Genomic DNA, 18,646 nt, shown 5'->3' on the forward strand with positions numbered 1-18,646 from the left:
TCATTCAAAATCAGAGTGGCCAAATGATTTACCTTTTCTGTTTTCTTCTCACCCTACCAGCTAGCGAGCAGTCCACACCAGAAGCACTGAGTGACCCAGGTAAAGCTTTAAAACGCAGCTGGAGAAATCAGCCTTTACATCCCTGCAGGGCTGGCAATGAGGGATGCTGGGAATTGTAGTACAGCAACATTTTGAAGGCTCAAAGTCCATTTGCTCTAGGCCAGGGGTGTCAAACACAAGGCCCGTGGGCCGAATCCGGCCCGCAATGTGGTCGGATCTGTCCCACATGGTCGTCATAGAAAATGTAAGGAGCTAGCTCACGTTGCTTCGGCCCAGTCTCCCCAGTACGAAAAGGAAACATGCCAGCAGTTTGGGGAGTGGCGTCAAGCTGGCCACTCCCACCCAGTCGGCCATACCCAGTGAGTGGCATCAAGATGGCCACGCCCACCCAGTCAGCCACACCCAGCCAGTCGCCATAACCATCCGTCCCAAGGTCAACCACAGCCCTGGTGCGTCCCTCAATGAAATTGAGTTTGGCACCCTTGCTCTAGGTGCTTATTGTAAATGTTCTCGGTTTATTCATAACTAGGTGAGCCCTGCTGATTTTTAAAATGTGTTGTGGCCAGAATGGAAGCACACTTAAAAAAAAAAACCCTCCCAGAAGCCATTTTTCATATGCAGCCCTATAAACTCCTGGGATTTTAAATGATCCAATTCTGGCTTAGTACTATTTGTACTATCCAACAAACCATGGATTAGCTAGTTTGGTACAGTGATTAAGGTACCAGGCTAGGAACCAGGAGACAGTGAGTTTTAGACCAAGGGTAGGTTCCTGCCGGCATTACTACCGGTTCGGCACGCAAAAAATTGTGGTCGTAAGTCGAGGACTGCCTTTACAATTTTAAAGGGCTCCACAAAATGTTCAGACCAGTGTTGATTTCTCTTACATGCATAGATGTGTTTGTTTATGCACACACACATATATATACACACACATACAGTACCCACACATCCTAGGCATCATACTAACTTCTGCACAATATCCATGTTCAGGCAGGACATGGCTGGGTTTACATGACATACGCAGTGATGGGATTGGCCCAGTCTCTCCATTTGCATAGTCAGCTGAACCCCAAGCTAATCAAAAGGCCTGAATTTGCATAATATGCAAAACCACTCACCAAGGTTAACTCTAATGAATTGCAAGCTATTCTACAGATGCAGTGACAGGGTCCCTGTTGACCTGGTTAAGCATACCATGCAGATCAGCTGCTAGAGAGGCAGACCAACAACTCTAGCTTGAACAATGGTCTTACTTCCCAGAATCTTTAGTTGCGGTGGCGCAGTGGTGAGAGTGCAGTCCTGCAGGCTCTCTTTGCTGCCTGCCGGCTGCCTGCAATTTGGCAGTTCGAATCTCACCAGGCTCAAGGTTGACTCAGCCTTCCATCCTTCCGAGGTGGGTGAAATGAGGACCCAGATTGTTGGGGGCAAGAGGCTGACTCTGTAAACCACTTAGAGAGGGCTATAAAGCACTGTGAAGCGGTATAGAAGTCTAAGAGCTATTGCTATTTCTCCCTTCCTTTCCTTGGCCCTGGTGGTGCAGTGGTTAGAATGCAATATTGCAAGCTGACTCTGCTCACTGCAGCAGTTTGATCCTGACCAGCTCAAAGTTGACTCAGCCTTCCATCCTTCCGAAGTGGGTAAAATGCCCCCAGATTGTTGGGGGCAAGAGGCTGACTCTGTAAACCGCTTAGAGGGGGCTGTAAAAGCACCGTGAAGTGGTATATAAGTCTTAAGTGCTAATGCTAGTGCTATTGCTATCTTTACTCATGCTATTTGGGCATAGTCATGTTCAGTTTCCAAATTCCCTGGAAATGGAAAATAATATGAACACTATAACTAAACACATTGAAATACAAATAGAGTATAAAATACAGAATGAATGGCCACCTTGTATCTAGTTAAATATAAGCTAGTTCCATTCCATGATTGAGAATTGCTCCTTTCTTGAGAAAATTCTCTTCCACCTGATTGAACAAGAATTTCTAGGAAAAAGCCCGTGGGAATTTCTTCGCCTGCCAGTACCAACGTTGGCGTGCAACTGGCAGTGCCAAATTAAGCTCAGTTTATTGAAACCTATGCACCAGAAGCCAAGAAATGGAAACCACAAATAGCTTTCCTCTGTTATAGTTTAGACATTGACTTAAAAGCTTACAAGCTTTATTCTTGCATGGTTGTGTACATTGGTGTGTCTGTGCACGGTATGTACCTGTAGATACCTGCAGTCCTTGCCTTACAACAATAGTTCATTTAATGACCATTCAATGACTATTTTTCACACTTGTGACCGTTGTAACATCATCCCCCTGGCCCCAGGATCAAAATTCAGACGCTTGGTCACCGATTCATATTTAGGAACGGTTGCTGCTTCTCAGGGTCACGTGATCCTCTTTTGCAAGCTACTGACAAGCAAAGTCAATGGGGAAGGCAGATTCACTTAACAACCATTTGACTGACTTAACAACTGCAGCGATCCACTTAACAATTGTGGCAAGAAAAGTCGCAAAATGGGGCAAGACCAGTGGTGGGATTCAGCCAGTTCGCACCACCTTGGGAGAACCAGTTGTTAAGTTTGGTGAACTGGTTGTGTTGGAAGAAATCATTAGGGCAGAGAAACGGTTGTTAAATTGTTTGAATCTCACCCCTGGGCAAAAATTGGGGGGTTCAATTGTGGTCCTTAGACAAGGATTTCCTTTATTTGCATGCACATCAGCGCATCACTAAAGTTCCTAACAATCAAAATGTCTTTGCATATAGTTTCTTGCAATCCAATTCCTAGTACAGCTTTCATTGTCACTGTAACATCACGTATACAACGAAATTGGTTTTAGCCTCGCTGGTGCAATCCATGCCAACAAATACAAACAACACAAATAGTATAAAGAATAATCCCTGTGCAAGTAATTAGAAAAGTAATTAGAAAAGGAAAAGGAAAAGAAAGGGGGGGGGAGAAAAAGAGAGATACCCTGTGATACCAGATACCACATATTTGTACATGGATTGGATTGGATTGGATTTATTAGATTTATATGCCGCCCTTCTCCCAAGGACTCAGGGCGGCATACAGCGTTAAAAAACACATAGTACAAAAGTTAAAAGGAAATTAGAAACAGTCCAAAAAACAAACCCAATTTATATAACACTCACATTTTAAAAATTAAATAAAATTAACAGGCCAGGCCAGCTTGCTGGAAAAGCCAACTTTTTAGGGCGCGTCGGAAGGACCGGAGGTCAGGGATTATGCGAAGCTCCGGGGGCAGCTCATTCCAGAGGGAAGGCGCTCCCACAGAGAAGGCTCTCCCCCTGGGGGTTACCAGCCGACACTGTCTGGCCGACGACATAGGTCAGGGGTGTCCAAACTTGGGAACTTTAAGACTTGAATTCTGGGAGTTGACGTCCACAAGTCTTTAAATTCCCAAGTTTGGACACCCCTGACATAGGTGAACCTTGGTTAATTCTAATTTTGGCTGGGTTTATGGATTATAGCAGTGTTTCTCAACCTTGGCGACTTGAAGTCCTGTGGACTTCAACTCCCAGAATCCCCCTGGCTGGCTGGGGAATTCTGGGAGTTGAAGTCCACAGGACGTAAAGTCGCCAAGGTTGAGAAACACTGGCTTATAGTGTTATGTTAACCCTGGACTTCCAGCGGAGTTTATAATTCAGTTCCTTGTGCAAACACCAACACAGTAAATCAACAACTAGATTAAGAATATTGTGCAAATCAGGGTTTCTTAAAACCATCCAACGATTTGGAAGAGATTCCCAAGTCACATCCTGGTCCATTGGCATCAACTTACATGTGAGCTCTTAAAGCCACCTTCCAATTATCTCACCTGAGATTTTCACTCCTCTTTAATTAGGTGGCATCCAGACCTAAACATGTTTCCCCGAAAATAGGACCCAGTCTCATTTTCTTTCAAGCCCCGAAATAAGCACTAGGGCTTATTTTCGGGGGGGGCTGTCATTTCTTTGGAGTGCCACCGCAGTGAGGCCGGGCGGTGGTGGAGCTGCCCGGTGCGCACACCAGCTTACCTCGGGGCTCCCATAGCACCACGCCAAAACAACTGCCTTGGGGCAGCAGCGCCACCAATCATGGGCAACAGGAGCCAACATAATCACTGTGGGCTACTTCTTCCGGCAGCAGCATAGCACTGGTGCAGGAGGCTGAGTGATTTAGCCAGGCCATCCATGCCCTCACAACTACTTCACGGAGGTGGGCCACTTCCACCAGCACAGCACTGCAGGAGGAGGCCAAGCATTGTGCCCGTGCTGTGGCCATGAGGCGAGGCAGGGAGGAGCTGGCGAGGGCAAGGCGAGACAGGTGGGATGGAGGCTGGGTAGCCGGTTGCACATGTTGTTTAAGTAGGGCTTATTTTGGCCGCACATGCAGAAAACATGCCAGAGCTTATTTTCGGGATATTCGGCTTATTTAGGTCTGATTTTTGGGGAAACACGGTAGTGAAACAAGCTTAAATGACTTTAGAACAGGATTACTCCAAAATGGGTATCCCAATTTAGTTGGGGCTTTCCTGGAGAACTCAAATCATGGCAAGTTGATATTAGGAAATATATTTCTGTAGCTATTTAGAAGTGAGGTCATTTAGATTATTTCATCGAATGGAATTAGATTAAATGTATTAGCCTCTGGATCCGTTTAAGATTATATAAGCTTCTCAACTAACATAATTTATTTCTTATTACCTACAGTGCCCTGGAAAAACTGGAGTTCGAGAAGAGATATATCTTCAACAAAGACCTCAATTTATTGTATTATTTCAGTTTCATTGAATTGCTTTGCTCTGATCTATCTGAACTAACGTGCAAATTACCTTAACAGCTAAAAGATTCATTGATTATAAAAACAGAATAAAACAAATTGAAATTACGAAACTTCTAATCTAATCTAATATCTAATAAGGACAGTAGCAGCAATGTTCTAAAAACAAAAAAATAAACCTAAGTGGCTGCAAACATGTCTTTGGAGATTCTCAGTCATCCAGGTCATGGTTATCCCAAAGGTGCCTTTTTTCAGGAGGCAACTGGACTTCCTTTCTTTTTCTTTGAAGACATTTCACTTCACATCCAAGAAGCTTCTTCAGCTCTGACTGGATGGTGGGAATTGGAAGGATTTATACTTTCTTGCAGACAGCTGGCCATTTGCATTCGTTTAACGCGTCTTTAAGGCCAGTCAGAGCTGAAGAAGCTTCTTGGATGAGAATCCAAACGTCTTCAAAGGAAAACCAGGTAGTCCAGTAGCCTCTTGAAAAAGCCCCTTTGGGACAATATTGTTCTATATACTAATCTATATATAACCAGCAGAGGGCAGCAATGCCATTTCAGCCTGCCATGATTGCCAGGTGCAACATCAGTTTCTCAAACTTTGCAACTTTTAAGAGGTGTGGACTACAACACTCAGAATTCCCAGAATTCCTGAAGATTGCACCATCTTTAGGAACCAGGGAGAGTTATCAGAATTGGCTAATTTCTGGAGGATTGGTACTTGGGGCTAAATTGGAAAGCAACAAATTGGAAGGGTTTTGCAAAGCAACCTCTGCACACATACACACCCACAGCTTATGCTAATAAGTCAAGATGGCAGCCATGCCTATTTTTTTTAATGGGTGTCCAATGTGCACTGTAGATTCCTCCCACCTCTGCTTCTAAAAGTGGCCAGCTAGTTTTGCTTTCAATGGCACCAATGCCCTTTTCCAATTATGGGCCTGCCAGATGAGGTTTAACTGGGAAAAGTGCTTCTTTGCTCTAGGGCAGCAGTCACCAACTGTTGGTCCATGGATCACCGGTGGTCTGCGAGAAAATTTTCATGGTCCGCAGAAAAATTATTTGCATTTTTTATACTGCACTAAATCAGGGATCCTCAAATTACGGCCCCTGGATCGGATACATGCAATGAATGTTTGTGTTGCTACGATGAATCTCCCCCTTTGGGGTCTTTTTGTTTGGGTCGGCGAGCAGAAATTCCGACGGGGTCTGCTTCGGCTTCCAGGTAGGGAGCTTTGGGTGAAGGCTGGAGGGAAGCTCTGCTGGTGGCGAAGAGTGGGACTGCATCATGGCCTGGAACTGGCTGACCGTCCCACTGAGCCTCCAACAACTGCTTCCTGTTGGGGCCTTAAGAGCCCGGGCGGGCAGGTGAGGAGTGGCTGGGAGGGGAGGGGTGAGTAGAGGCTGGTGAGGCACCCCTTGATGTGAGTGACATTGAGTTGACCACGCCCACCCAGTTATTCAGCAGATCATATCGTGTTTCCCCGAAAATAAGGCATGCCCTGCTAATAAGCCCAATCGGGCTTTTCAGAGCATGCGCCATAATAAGCCCTCCCCCGAAAATAAGCTTGCCCCCAATCGGGCTTTTAAGCACATGCGCAACTGGTCCCTGCCATTACCAATGTACCACTTACCAGTACAGCTTGCGGGGTAAAAAGAGGGCTTGCCGCAAAAACAGCGGTAGGCAAAGCAAAGTGCTTCCACCTCCCGCCCTTCCCTCCTGCTCAAAAAGAGCTCGTCGCAAAACAGCGGCAGGCCAGCAATGCGATCACCCCCTCCTGCATGTTCCTTCTCGCGCAAAAAAACCCACTGCCCACCCCAATGGGAAAGGCAGCCTGCCTAGTTCCCTTCCCCGCCGTCCCTTTAGCGAGGGGTGGCAGGTTGGGGGGGGGGGAGAAGCGGGGCAAGTTGAACTCATGAGTTTTTTTTTACAAGGGGATTCAACGGGTGAAAGGGCGAGGAACGCAACCTGGAAAGGTAAGAGGCGCGCCTTGCTTCTCCCCCCCCCCCACCTGCCACCCCTCGCTAAAGGGACGGCGGGGAAGGGAGCCAGGCAGGAGGCTGCCTTTACCATTGAGGCGAGGTGGGCGGTTTTGGAGCGCGATGCGCGCCTCTTACCTTTCCAGCTCTGTCACGTTCCTCGCCATTGTGTTCAGGGAAGCCCCTGGTAAAAAAAACACCTTGCGATTTCAAGAAGTTTGATTGAACTCGTGAGGAGGTGTTTTTTTTACCAGCCGCTTCCCTGAGCCCAATGGCGAGGAACGCGATGGAGCTGGAAAGGTAAGAGGTGCGCCTCGCTTCTCATCTGCCCCAGAAAATAATAAGCCCTCCCCTATAATAAGCCCAGGGCCATATTTCGTGGGGCAAAAGAAAATAAGACCCTGTCTTATTTTCGGGGAAACACGGTATTAGTGGTCCGTGGGATTTAAAATTATGAATTTAGTTGTCCCTGAGGGCTGAAAGATTGGTGACCCTTGCTCTAAGGAGAGAATTGTTTTCTCCATGACATAAAATTTATTTTTACATTATTCTTATATATAACTCATGGAGGCAAACATATCCAACGTACCTTCCTCCCTGCTATTTTCCCTAACAACAGCCCTGTGAGGTGGGCTTGGGTGAGAGAGCGTGATCAGCCCAAAATCACCTAGCTGGCTTTCATGGCTAAGGCAGGACTTGAACTCAGGATCTCCCACTTTCTAGTCGGGTATCTTAACCACTAGGCCAAACTGGCTCTCCTAAAGCTATTCCACATCATCCAGAAGTTTATCAGTACATCCACATTGCAGGATGAGGTCATGGAATGGATAGTCCTAATATGGGATGCAGGAAGGTGTGCAAGTGGGCTCAGGAGCTATGACATGTAATCTCTTAGACTAGATTTACACATTTGCTCTAAGTCGTAATACGGTTGGTTTAAAGAGAGCATGGTATTTTATATGAAGCTAGACACTGTGCTTTTCAAATTATCATCTATGGTGTAACAGTTGTGCAAGCCCAAACACAGATTAATCAAGATAAAACTAAAACTATTAAAACCTAGCTGGGTTAAAGTTTAGTAGCAGAACGAACAAACCTCAAAGGATCTATCCTGTTCCTAAGAAGAATCTCTCCTGATGTTTAATGTGGCCATTTCGGTGAGCCCATCTCAAGATTGATTTGAATGTTTTTGGCAGCTATGCCACACAACTAAAGCATTTTTTTTAAAAAAAATGGTGGTTTTATCCCGATTTTAACAGCCCAGAGTCGCATATATGAGGTAGGTGGTACCCAGATGACTTACACTCTGGAAACAAATACTGTGGGGGTAAGATACCCCAACACCCTTTGGGGGTGGTGGTGTTCTGTTGCGATACAATCTGTTGTGCCTTAAAATGGCTTCTACTGTACTGTACTTACCAGAGGGGGCTCCCTCTGGTAAGGGGGAAAATCCAACATTAGAAATTAGGCTTGGTCCGAACATTTTCCTCCTATAAATAAATACCCGGGCAATTACAGGTTATCAGCACTAGTATTACAATAAATTTCAATCTCATACATCAGTCCTCTTCACATTACAAAGAGGCTCCTCTTTTCAAGCCTTTGCAGTGATAAAAATGGATTTTGGTGGCATGTTTGTTGAGACAATTCAGACAATACACTTCATAGTGAAAGTAGTGGCATTGATTCACCCCTAAGAAGCTTCTTCAGTTCAGCTTCATCTGTCAACTGAAGAAGATTCTTGGATGAGAACTGAAATGTTTTTTTTTTTAAAAAACAAAACCCAAGGAAGACCAGTTGCCTTTTGGAAAAAAAAAAGCACCTTTGGGAGAACCGTGACCTGGATGAATGAGAATCTCCATACACATTCGGCATTAGAACAATGTCCTTTTTAATGTTGGTGCATCCTTTTTGCCTTAAATCTGTGTAGTCCCTAGGAGTTGAAAATGATAACACATTATCCACCCACCATTTCTAACTTACCCTGTTCTCTAAATGGGCTAATAAAGTAACCAGGATGAATGTGTTGTGTGAACACAGGCAAATGTACAGCTTAAGGAACTGTCCCCCTCGGTCTCCATTGAATACACACTACCGAAAGGATACAGCAAATCATAGCAGCCTATGGGGGGGGGGGCAGCAATTTAACTGGGTCCCCAAACATCAGCATGATTTTGCTTTAGGCTGAAATCCACCGTACCCCGAAACAGAAAACAGAAGAGCAAATAAGTGTATTCACACGAGGCCAAGTTATTTTTAACCTAATTAGAACATAGAATAACAGAAGTGGAAGGGACCTTGAAGGTCTTCTAGTCCAACCCACTGCTGAAGGAGGAAACCTTATACCACTTCAGGCAAATAGCTGTCCAGTCTCTTCTTCTAAACCTCCAGTGATGGATTTCCGGAGGGAAACCCTTCCACTAATTGTTCTCACTATCAGGAAATTTCTCCTTAATTCTGCGTTGGACCTCTCTTGGTTAAACTTCCAATGGTTACCTCTTGTCCTGCTTCTGGTGCTTTGGAAAATAGCTTGACTCCTTCTTTGCGACAGCCCCTCAAGTACTGGAAGACTGCTATCATATCATCCCCAATTCTTCTCTTCGCTAGACTGGACATACCTAGTTCCCTCAATCATTCATTGTATGGGTGAGCCCTCCCGACATCTTAAATCAGGGGTGTCCAAACTTGGGAACTTTAAGAGTTGTGGATTTCAACTCCCAGAATTCCCTAGCCCGTCACGCTGGCTGGGGAATTCTGGGAGTTGAAGTCCACAAGTCTTAAAGTTCCCAAGTTTGGACACCCCTGTTTTAAACCTACATTGAGTTAGTCCCAAGGGTGCTTTTTTTCAGGAGGCAATTGGACTTTCTTATTTTGTCTTTGGAGCCATTTCGCTTCTCATCCAAGAAGCTTCTTCAGGTCTGGCTGGATGGTGAGGAATGGAAGGATTTATACTCCTTGCAAACAGCTGGTCATTTGCATCCTTTTAGAGGGTCCTTGGAGCACTTGGAGGTTTAGCTGTGTCCCCAGGGTCACCCGAGTTGTGCAAATGGTTCCTGTAGTCTGCAATTTTTCCTCTGGAAGTCCGTTCCTACTCCCACACCATCCCAAGGGTCTTCATCCCAAATTGCATAGCTGAAAGTCTATGGAGATTCTCAGCCATCCATGTCATGGTTGTCCCAAAGCAGGAGCGAAATCCAGCAGATTCTGGAGAACCAGTAGCAGAAAGTTTGAGTAATTCGGAGAACCGGCAAATGCCACCTTCCGGCTGGCCCCAGCGTGGGGAAGGAATGGAGATTTTGCAGTATCCTTCCCCTGCCACGCCCACGAAGCCACACCCACAGAACAGGTAGTAAAACAACTGGGATTTCACCAGTGTCCGAAAGGTGCTTTTTCAGGAGGCAACTGAACCAAGTCAGAGTTGAAGAAGCTTCTGGGATGAGAAGCGAAACGTCTCCAAAGGAAAAAAAAAACCAGAAAGTCCAGTTGCCTCCTTAAAAAAAAAAAAAGCACCTTTGGGACAAACCATGACCTTGGACGACCGAGAATCTCTACAGACTTTTAGATTAAGTGAAAATTTCTGCCTTTTAGCGAGCCGCGGGAATTCATTCAAGGATTGCCCACGTTTGCCGCCTCCTTTGTTCCAAGACCACAGATTCAGCCAACCCCGTTCACAAGAAGCGACGGAGCCATGGAACCCCGCAGCCGGACCCGCCCGCTGCCCACCCAACGCCATCTCCGATCCCGGGTCACCGCCCGCAGGACTCTGCCCAAGCCAGCCTCCTCGCCTTTCCCGGCTGGTGACTTTAAGCTCCAGAGTCGACAGGCGTGCGAGGAGGGCCATCCCAGGGTCAGTATTTGCCTGGCTCCGCCCACGCCCCCATGAGGGGCGGGGGGCGAGGGAGGCGGAGGCCCATTGCCGCCTCGTGGAGCGCCGGGGCCACGCCGCGCTTTCCCTTTAAGAGCCGAACCTCCGGTCTTACCCCTCGCGGTACAAAATGTATCAAATCCGGTGGGCGGGGACGCGCTGCTGTTGCGCCGGCCAATGGGAGCGCGGCCTTTTCCGCGGGAGATCCGAATTTCGCGGCACGTAGTTTGGCGCTTAAAAAAAAAAGCGAGTGAAGGAGGAACGGAAAGAGAAAGGGCTGGGCAGCCATTGGGTCCTTTCTTGTCCCAATCCAGATCCATCCTTGGCCCCGGCAGCTTTGGCAGCGGGCGGGGAACTTGCAGCAGCCCAGCCGGGAACCCTACGGAGCATTGCAAGTCGGGAGAAGCCCATGAAAGGCGCTAGCAGGGCCCCCATCGGGATTCGGGCCCGGGCTGGTGCTCGATCCCTGCCCGTTCGGGGCTTCCAAAAGCCTCGCAGCCCTGCCAGCTTATAAGACAGTAGGAGCCGAGATCGGAGAGACAGGAGGAGGAGGGGGTCTCCGGAGCGAAACCTCCCCCGGTCGCCCATCCCCCGATCCCCGGGGATTTTTTGCACAAAAAAAAAAGCCCTTCCCGGAGTTTTTTTTTCCTTTTTCAATCCGAGGCTGCGTTTTCTCTGCCCCTCCCCCGCCACAAAAGCTTTTATTTTATTTTATTTTATTTGCAAGGGTGGCGGACATTGCTGGGGCATGAGCCCGGCCGAGCCTGCAACTTTGCAGCCCAACAACTCCCGGGAAAGTCCCCTTTGGAAGAGCCAGGCGCGGATCTCGGGGTGCTTTGTGTCTGGGGGGGCCCGCGCACCCAGCGTGCCTGGCTAGAGAAGAAGGCGGGGGGCGAGGGAGGGGCGAGGCAAGTACGAGTGACCCCCACCCTACCCCCGATGGCTGACTCGTCCAAGAAAAAAAAGAGAGAGACCCGCGTGGATGAAGAGACCCGGAGCGTGTGAACAGATCTTCCCACGCTGCGTTTTTCTTTGGACTTTTTTTCCCCTCTCCTTTTTTCCCCCTCCCCGCTTTACAAAGTAGCCTAGGGGCCCGATCCTGGGTGGTCCCCCCCCAGGCCCCCCACCGATGGCAGTTTTAAATGGCTAGGAGGACTATCCCCCTTGTAGGTCCCGACACGCGTTGCTGGACTCCCACGATCTTCCTGGGCCTCTCGGGAGGAAGGCCATGCTGAGAATCCCCAAAGCTGGGCCTTCCGCCCCCGGCCGAGGGGCGCCTTCCCTCGTCCCCCCCCAGCCACAAAAGAAAAGCATGGCTGTCGGCAGCTCCGCCGAGCTGGTGGTCGCCGAGCTGGCGGGCCCCCCGGTGCGGGCTCTCCCCGCTGCCTATTTCGCTCAGGTGTACCCCCAAACGGCGGTGGTCGCGCCGTTGCCTCGAGGCGGCTGCCTTTATGCCACCCCCCATGGACCGGAGATCAAAGCCATGCGATCGGCCTCCACGGGAAAACTGCCGGTAATTTCTCCCTTCACCCCCTCCCCCTTTGATAACTGTCATTCATTCTTGTTCCTTTGGAGGGGGTTGAGTTTGGCGGAGTCCGTGGGAAATTCTTTGTTATGCCTACCTGGCTAGATCCAGGAACAGGGCCTGGGTTCACCCCCCCCCCCCCCAAGATACTCTTAAGCCCTGATGTAGTTTCTTTGATTTGGGGTGATTGATTGCCTGGGGTCACCCCCACATCCAATCTTGACATGCTCCCAAATCACCAGTAAGTCCTTGCTTGGCATAATGCTTCCACCCAATGGGCCATAAGGTTGAGCCCAACCTATTCAGTTGACTTTTTTTTCATGGCACAAAGCTTTGCATGGAACCCATCTATAAAAGCTTGTAAGAAAACCAAAACCCCTCCTTTGGGGGGTGGGGGAGCTTTTGGGGGGGAGCTCAGCAAGGCTTAAGATGTTGGGTGAAGACTGCTCTTGTGTCCTCCTGCAAGTTCGGTGCCTTATCAAAATAGTTTTCACAGTCTGCATTACCTTGTGGAGGTCTGGGGTGGTTGGGTGGGATTCACTTGTCCTTTGTGGGTTTATGCTGGTTGGGGGGGGGGAGAGAAGAGGGAGATGGGGAAGTGTCCAGTGCAAATAGTCAAAAAGATGTGATTCTCAAGGCTGTCTTAACTTCCCCTGGAGTTTGCTTCTGCTTTTTTGTTGGTACAAATTAGAGGAATGTGTAATTCTGCCTTAACCATATATCTATATGTATATCTATCTATCTATCTATCTATCTATCTATCTATCTATCTATCTATCTATCTATCTATCTAACTATCTATCTATCTATCTATCTGTCTATCATCTATGTCTATCATCTCTGTCTGTCTATCATCTATCTATCTATCTATCTATCTATCTATCTATCTATCTATCTATCTATCTATCTATCTATCTATCTATCATCTCTGTCTGTCTATCTATCTATCTATCTATCTATCAATCATCTATCGACTTTTTTCCCTGGTCTTCTATTATATGTATATAAGGAGGAGAACATACGAAGAAATGGATCCAAACTTTAGCTGTGGACCCATTGATATTTCTGTCTGAGCTTCTCTCTTCCTCCTTCCTTCCCTCTCCTTCTTCTCCCTCCATCCTCCAAAGTTCTTTTACCTTCTTGGATTTTGCATGAGTTGGAAGCCATCCCTAGGCCTGATGCTTCCTCTAGCAGAGCGGTCACCAACTGGTGGCCAGCGAGAAACTTTTGGTGGTCCGCAGAAAAATTATTTGCATTTTTTATATTGCATTAAATTAGGGGTCCTCAAACTATGGCCCCTGGGACGGATACGTGCAATGAACGTTTGTGCTGCTGCAGAGAGTCTTGCCCTTCGGGGTCTTTTTGTGTGGGTTGGAGGGGGGCAGAAATTCCGACTTGGGGTCTGCTTCAGCCTCCTGGTGTGGGGCTTTGGGTGAAGGTTGGAGGGAAGTGCTGCTGGTGGCGAAGAGACAGAGGGCCTCGTTCCAGTGGGACTACATCAAGTTTTGGAACTGGCTGACCATCTCGGCCTGCTGAGCCTCCAGGCGCCGGGACCTGGCCTTGCACTCCCACAGGTCTTCCCTCTGCTTGGAAAGCCTATGCTCGTAGTCCTCAGTGAGGTGCTTCTTCTGAGCCTCCTTCTCAGTCAGATCCAATCTGAACTGAGCTGTTTTGCCAATTCTTTCTCATGGCGGCTGCTTTGCTCCCGCAACTGCCTTCTTTTGGGGCCCTAGGGACCCCTGGGGGGAGGCAGGCGAGGAGTGGCTAGGAGGGGTGGGGCAAGTAGAGGCTGGCAAGGCGCCCTTTGACATGACTGACATCGAGTTGGCCACACCCACCCAATCACATGATCACCTGGCCACGCCCACCCAGCTGGTCATTAGGCAGATCATATTAGTGGTTGGCGGGATTTAAAATTATGTATTTAGTGGTCCCTGAGGTTCGAAAGGTTGGGGACCCCTGCTCTAGCAGATGTCAATGATGCATCTTGAAATGGCATTATGGGATGGCGAAGGTGTTCCAGAATACAGGAATCTTGAGCTTGGTTTACGGAAAGGGAAACAAAAAGACGAAAGGACAGGGGGCTCAAATTCTCTAGTTTGCCAAACATTTAAACTAGGTTTCCCCACACACACACACCGGTTTATTCCAAATTGAGGAGGTTGCTAATATCCTAAAATAATTGGGCAACGACTGCCTGCTTTCAAACTGAACGTTGTGGATTTGCCAATTGATAAAAGGACAGGTCACCCTGACATTCTTCCTGTTTTTTGGAATGAACACTGGGACATCAGAAGAAACATCAACATGGAGTGCATTTCATCTAGTGCTGCTGAAGCTGTTAGTGTTAAGCTGACCAGAACAAATGCTGCAGGAGGCCAAGATCTTGGGGAACTACCTTCTGCTTTTCTGGATTGGCCAGTCAGAGGTTCTAAGAAAGCTTACATATAACTTATAATGACAGTGTCTTTCTAATGAATTCCCAACTTATTTTCAAAGATATAGCACTGCTGATGGTGGAGGTTCAGAGTCACAAGATCTCTGGAGGTATAATCCTAGAAAATGGATTTAAAGTAGGTAGACATAAAGGGACCATACATGATCCTTTGTAGTTCAGCTTCCATTATATTTAACTATTGTCCATGTTGGCTGGGTGTTGTAGAGGTTTTGGGTCCAATCAGAGCTGGCAGGACATCCAATTTCTCACAATCCCTTTGACAGTAAATACTCTTGATCTTAGAAGAATGTAATTGTGGGCTTTTACCTAAGTGGTTGATCTGAAGGGCACCATGGGATTTGACTTGGGAGAAAACCAATTCAAAGCAGTTACTCCTGGAGTAGAAAAGGACAGGTAGCTTCCTTGGAGGCAAGCAGTTTAATTCATTCTAGACTTTACTTATTGTATCAAGCAACTATGCTGTTGCCTTGATTTTGACTTCAGATGTACAAAGGTAGCTTACTGTGATGTATTCACCTTTATTTTTCAACATTTGAAGGCCACCTAGACTCATGATTCTTTTTGTGATTCGTGCTACTTGGCTTGGCATAGTCTGTGAAACCTTGTGAGTTCATTGTGCTGAGCAAAAAACATGGTTTGCAAACCATTGTGACTGAGTTTACAGAACTCAGTTATATAGCGGTGCCTTGATACTCCATTGCTTTGAAACGCATCGAATTTGGTACTCAACGCAATTTGGTGTGAAAAGTTTGTCCCAGTACTCGTCATTGGGTTTTGGGGTATTTGATGCACAAGCTAGAACTTGTCGCTGTCAGCTGCCTTGTGACGCACTACATTGTTCCATATGGGGAAAGTTTGGTACTCATCCTTTTCGGTACTCATGACACCTCCTGGAACAAATTAACGATGAATACCAAGGTACTATAGGGATGCGGTGGCTCTGGCTAAGACGCTGAACTTGTCAATTAGAAAGGTCGGCAGTGCGGCGGTTCGAATCCCTAGCGCTGCGTAGTGGAGTGAGCTCCCATGACTTGTCCCAGCTTCTGCCAACCTAGCAGGTCGAAAGCACGTAAAAAATGGCAAGTAGAAAAATAGGGACCACCTTTGGTGGGAAGGTAACAGCGTTCCGTGCGCCTTTGGTGTTTAGTCAAGCCGGCCACATGACCACAGAGACGTCTGAAACGGAGATGCTCACCGTTCCCTAGAGTCGGGAACGACTAGCACATATGTGCGAGGGGAACCTTTACCGAGAGATTACTGTACATCTAAGACTGAACCATGCTAAGCCAAAGGCAATTGAGCCCCATATCTTGAAGATGTTGGGTGAACCAGGCAGAGCTATTGTGTCGGCTGCCTGAATAGATGCCAGCTCTTTCTGAATGGGTACTTCAGCCTTAATAGAGCATGATTAGCCATCAATGCAGCATCGCTAGCATAGCATAGATTCTTCCTTCTTCCTCCGGTTTTAAAATAACCCTTCTCTTCTTCCACCCAAGCGTCCTTCAGTATATATTTTGCATGTAGGTTGAACAAATAAGACAAGAGCAGGCAACCTTGTAGCATCCTTGCCAACCTGGGACCAGTCTGTTTCATCGTGTTTTGTCTGGATTGTAACTTCTTGTCCCGTGTAGAGGTTTTGCACAAGGTCAAGGACCTCTTCTGGCATTCCCATTTTCTAAGGAAATTGCACGGCATAGTGTGGCCACCCAATCCAAAGCTTTCTACGGTCAGTGAAGCACCTATTTCGCTTCTTTGGGGTATCCTTTGGCATCCCAGCATGCATCAGCAACTGGGATTGCTTCTTCCTGGGACTTTTCCAAAATCAGTTTAAGCAGCTAGTACAGGGGTGACAAACTCAAGGCCCATGGGCTGGAGCTGGCCCGCGGGGTGTTAAGATCTGGCCTGTAGGGCCAGCCTGGAAACAGCAAAGGACCGGCCTGCAGTGCCTCTGCCAGCTAAAAGGGAATAGCCACCCACCCTGAGATCTGTTTTCGCTGGCAGAGGGCTACCAAAACAAAAGGAGAAATGTTTCCCCTTTTGCATTTGAGCATGCAAGAAGGGACGGGAAAGGGAAAGAGAAAGGAAGAAGGAAAGTTGGGAAGAGAGCAAGGAAGGAAAAATAAAGAAGGGAAGGAAGAAGAAAGGAGAAGGAAGAGAGAAGGAAAAAAGAAGAAAAGGAAGGAGATGATAATGAGAGTGAGGAGGGTCTCCGGGAAGTCCTACCTTAGCACTTGGCCAACGCAGGTGCCCCTGACATGAATGATGTTGAGCTGACCAATCACATGGCCACTTATAAGCTAAGGAGAATAGGATAAGAAACCTCTGCTGATGACGTTACCTAGTCTGGTAACGAAACGTTCAGAGACGAAATTGAAACAAGCTCGACGAGCAAAGCACTGCCAAAATCTAAAACCAGGAGCTGCAAGAATTTCCATAATTATTTCATATTATCTTCCTTTCCAAATAGGGTTCTAATTGGCATTGGGTTACCCTAAGCATTATTTTACTAGCATGTGGAATGAAGGATATTGTGTGACCATTTGCACATTGTATCAACTTTCTCATGGTACTGCTATGTTGACAAACTTCTTCCAGCCTGTGAAGCCTTTTTCATTCTTCAGATTTGACAGTATAGTTCGAGCCTTTACTAATCCCTTGGCTTGCTGTATTTCTGTAGATTAAGGGTGTCAAACTCAGTTTCATTGAGGGCTGTATCAGGATTGTGTTTGACTTGGGGGGGCGGGGGCATGGCCAGAGTGGTCATGGCAAGCTCAATGTTGGGGGCACTTGTGGTGGCCAAGTGGTAAGGCAGGACTTCCTCAGACCCTGCCTCCCTCTCATTTGAATCTTCCTTCCTTCCTTTCCCTCTTTCCTTATTTTTCTTTCCTTGCTCTCTTCCCCATCTTCCCTTCTTTTTCTTTGTCTTTCCCTTTCTCCTTTCCTGTCCCTTCTTGGATGATCAAAAGGGGAAACATTTCTCCTTTAGTTTCATTTTGTTTTTAGTTCATTTTGCTAGCCCTCTGCCAGCAAAAACGGAGCCCATGTGGGCCGCATGTGGCCCTTCCGAGTTCCATTTCTGCTGGCAAAGGGCCCCATGGGCCAATCCTTTACTGTTTCCAGATCTATGGCCTGCTGGCTTTGAGTTTGACTCACACACACAGCCGTAGATGTTCCATCAGTTCCTGTAGCCTTTCAGTCTGGTTATCACCAGCATTGCACTAACTTCGTCTTCTAACCATAGAGCAGGAGTCCCCAAACTTGGCAACTTTAAGACTTGTGGTCTTCAACTCCCCAAATTCTCGCTGGCTGGAGAATTCTGAGAGCTGAAGTCCACAAGTCTTAAAGTTGCCAGGTTTGAAGATCTCTGCCATAGAGGTTCTTAGAAGATATTTTCTAAAGTATCTTGGATATTCGCATATCTACTTTATGGAATTTCTAGATGCTCTTTCCATTTTTGTTTGATTTTTTTTAAAAAAATCAATTCTGTCCACTGGCATCCTTTAGAAAACCAGTTTGGAATCTCTTTTTGGATTGGGAAACAAAAGGTTTTTTTGAAGACTACTTGTTTTTCTGTGGCTGTTTCTATCTTCAGTGTCTGTACATTAATATCCAGGTATTGTTGTAATATCGTTTCTTGTCTCCGAACAGTTTTCTGAAACTCTTTGTTCAATTCCTTTCTAAGAACTTTGCTTACATAACTTAGTTTTCTCTCTTTGTTCCTTGTTGTTCTGTGTCTGTTTCCATCTTCACTGCTGGTACAGAAATTATTGTCGGGCTGTTTCTTGTCTCCTAACAACTTTCTGAAGAATTTCAGTGCTTCCTAAGAACTTTGCTTTGTTTTCCCTTGAGTTGAGAATGTCCACCATCTGTTCTGACATCCAGTTGGTTTTCTTCACTTTTGGAAGTCTCTTTTCACATTTGTCCTTAATAACTTCTTTAATTTCATTCCAGGGTCCTTTGGTTCCTTATCAATGAAGTT

At 46.9% G+C, this 18,646-nt stretch overlaps 2 protein-coding genes across 4 annotated transcripts in view; both read left to right on the top strand.

Moving 5' to 3' along the window:
* Positions 1 to 4,896, top strand: part of CATSPER4 (cation channel sperm associated 4) — a 54,416-nt gene extending 49,520 nt beyond the window's left edge. For all 3 annotated transcript variants that reach the window (XM_081961703.1, XM_081961701.1, XM_081961702.1), the window contains 2 exons: positions 61 to 99; positions 4,768 to 4,896. In XM_081961703.1, the coding sequence (XP_081817829.1) occupies positions 61 to 64 (4 nt within the window). In that variant the 3' untranslated portion in view covers positions 65 to 99; positions 4,768 to 4,896. The remainder of the gene's footprint in view (positions 1 to 60; positions 100 to 4,767) is intronic.
* Positions 4,897 to 10,846: 5,950 nt separating this feature from the next.
* Positions 10,847 to 18,646, top strand: part of E2F2 (E2F transcription factor 2) — a 47,849-nt gene continuing 40,049 nt past the window's right edge. The window contains exon 1 of the mRNA XM_081962796.1: positions 10,847 to 12,197. Coding sequence (XP_081818922.1) covers positions 11,913 to 12,197 — 285 coding nt within the window. The 5' untranslated portion in view covers positions 10,847 to 11,912. The remainder of the gene's footprint in view (positions 12,198 to 18,646) is intronic.

This window comes from Natrix helvetica (assembly GCF_964273705.1).
Source record: "Natrix helvetica genome assembly, chromosome: 9".
NCBI classification, from domain to species: Eukaryota; Metazoa; Chordata; class Lepidosauria; order Squamata; family Natricidae; genus Natrix; species Natrix helvetica.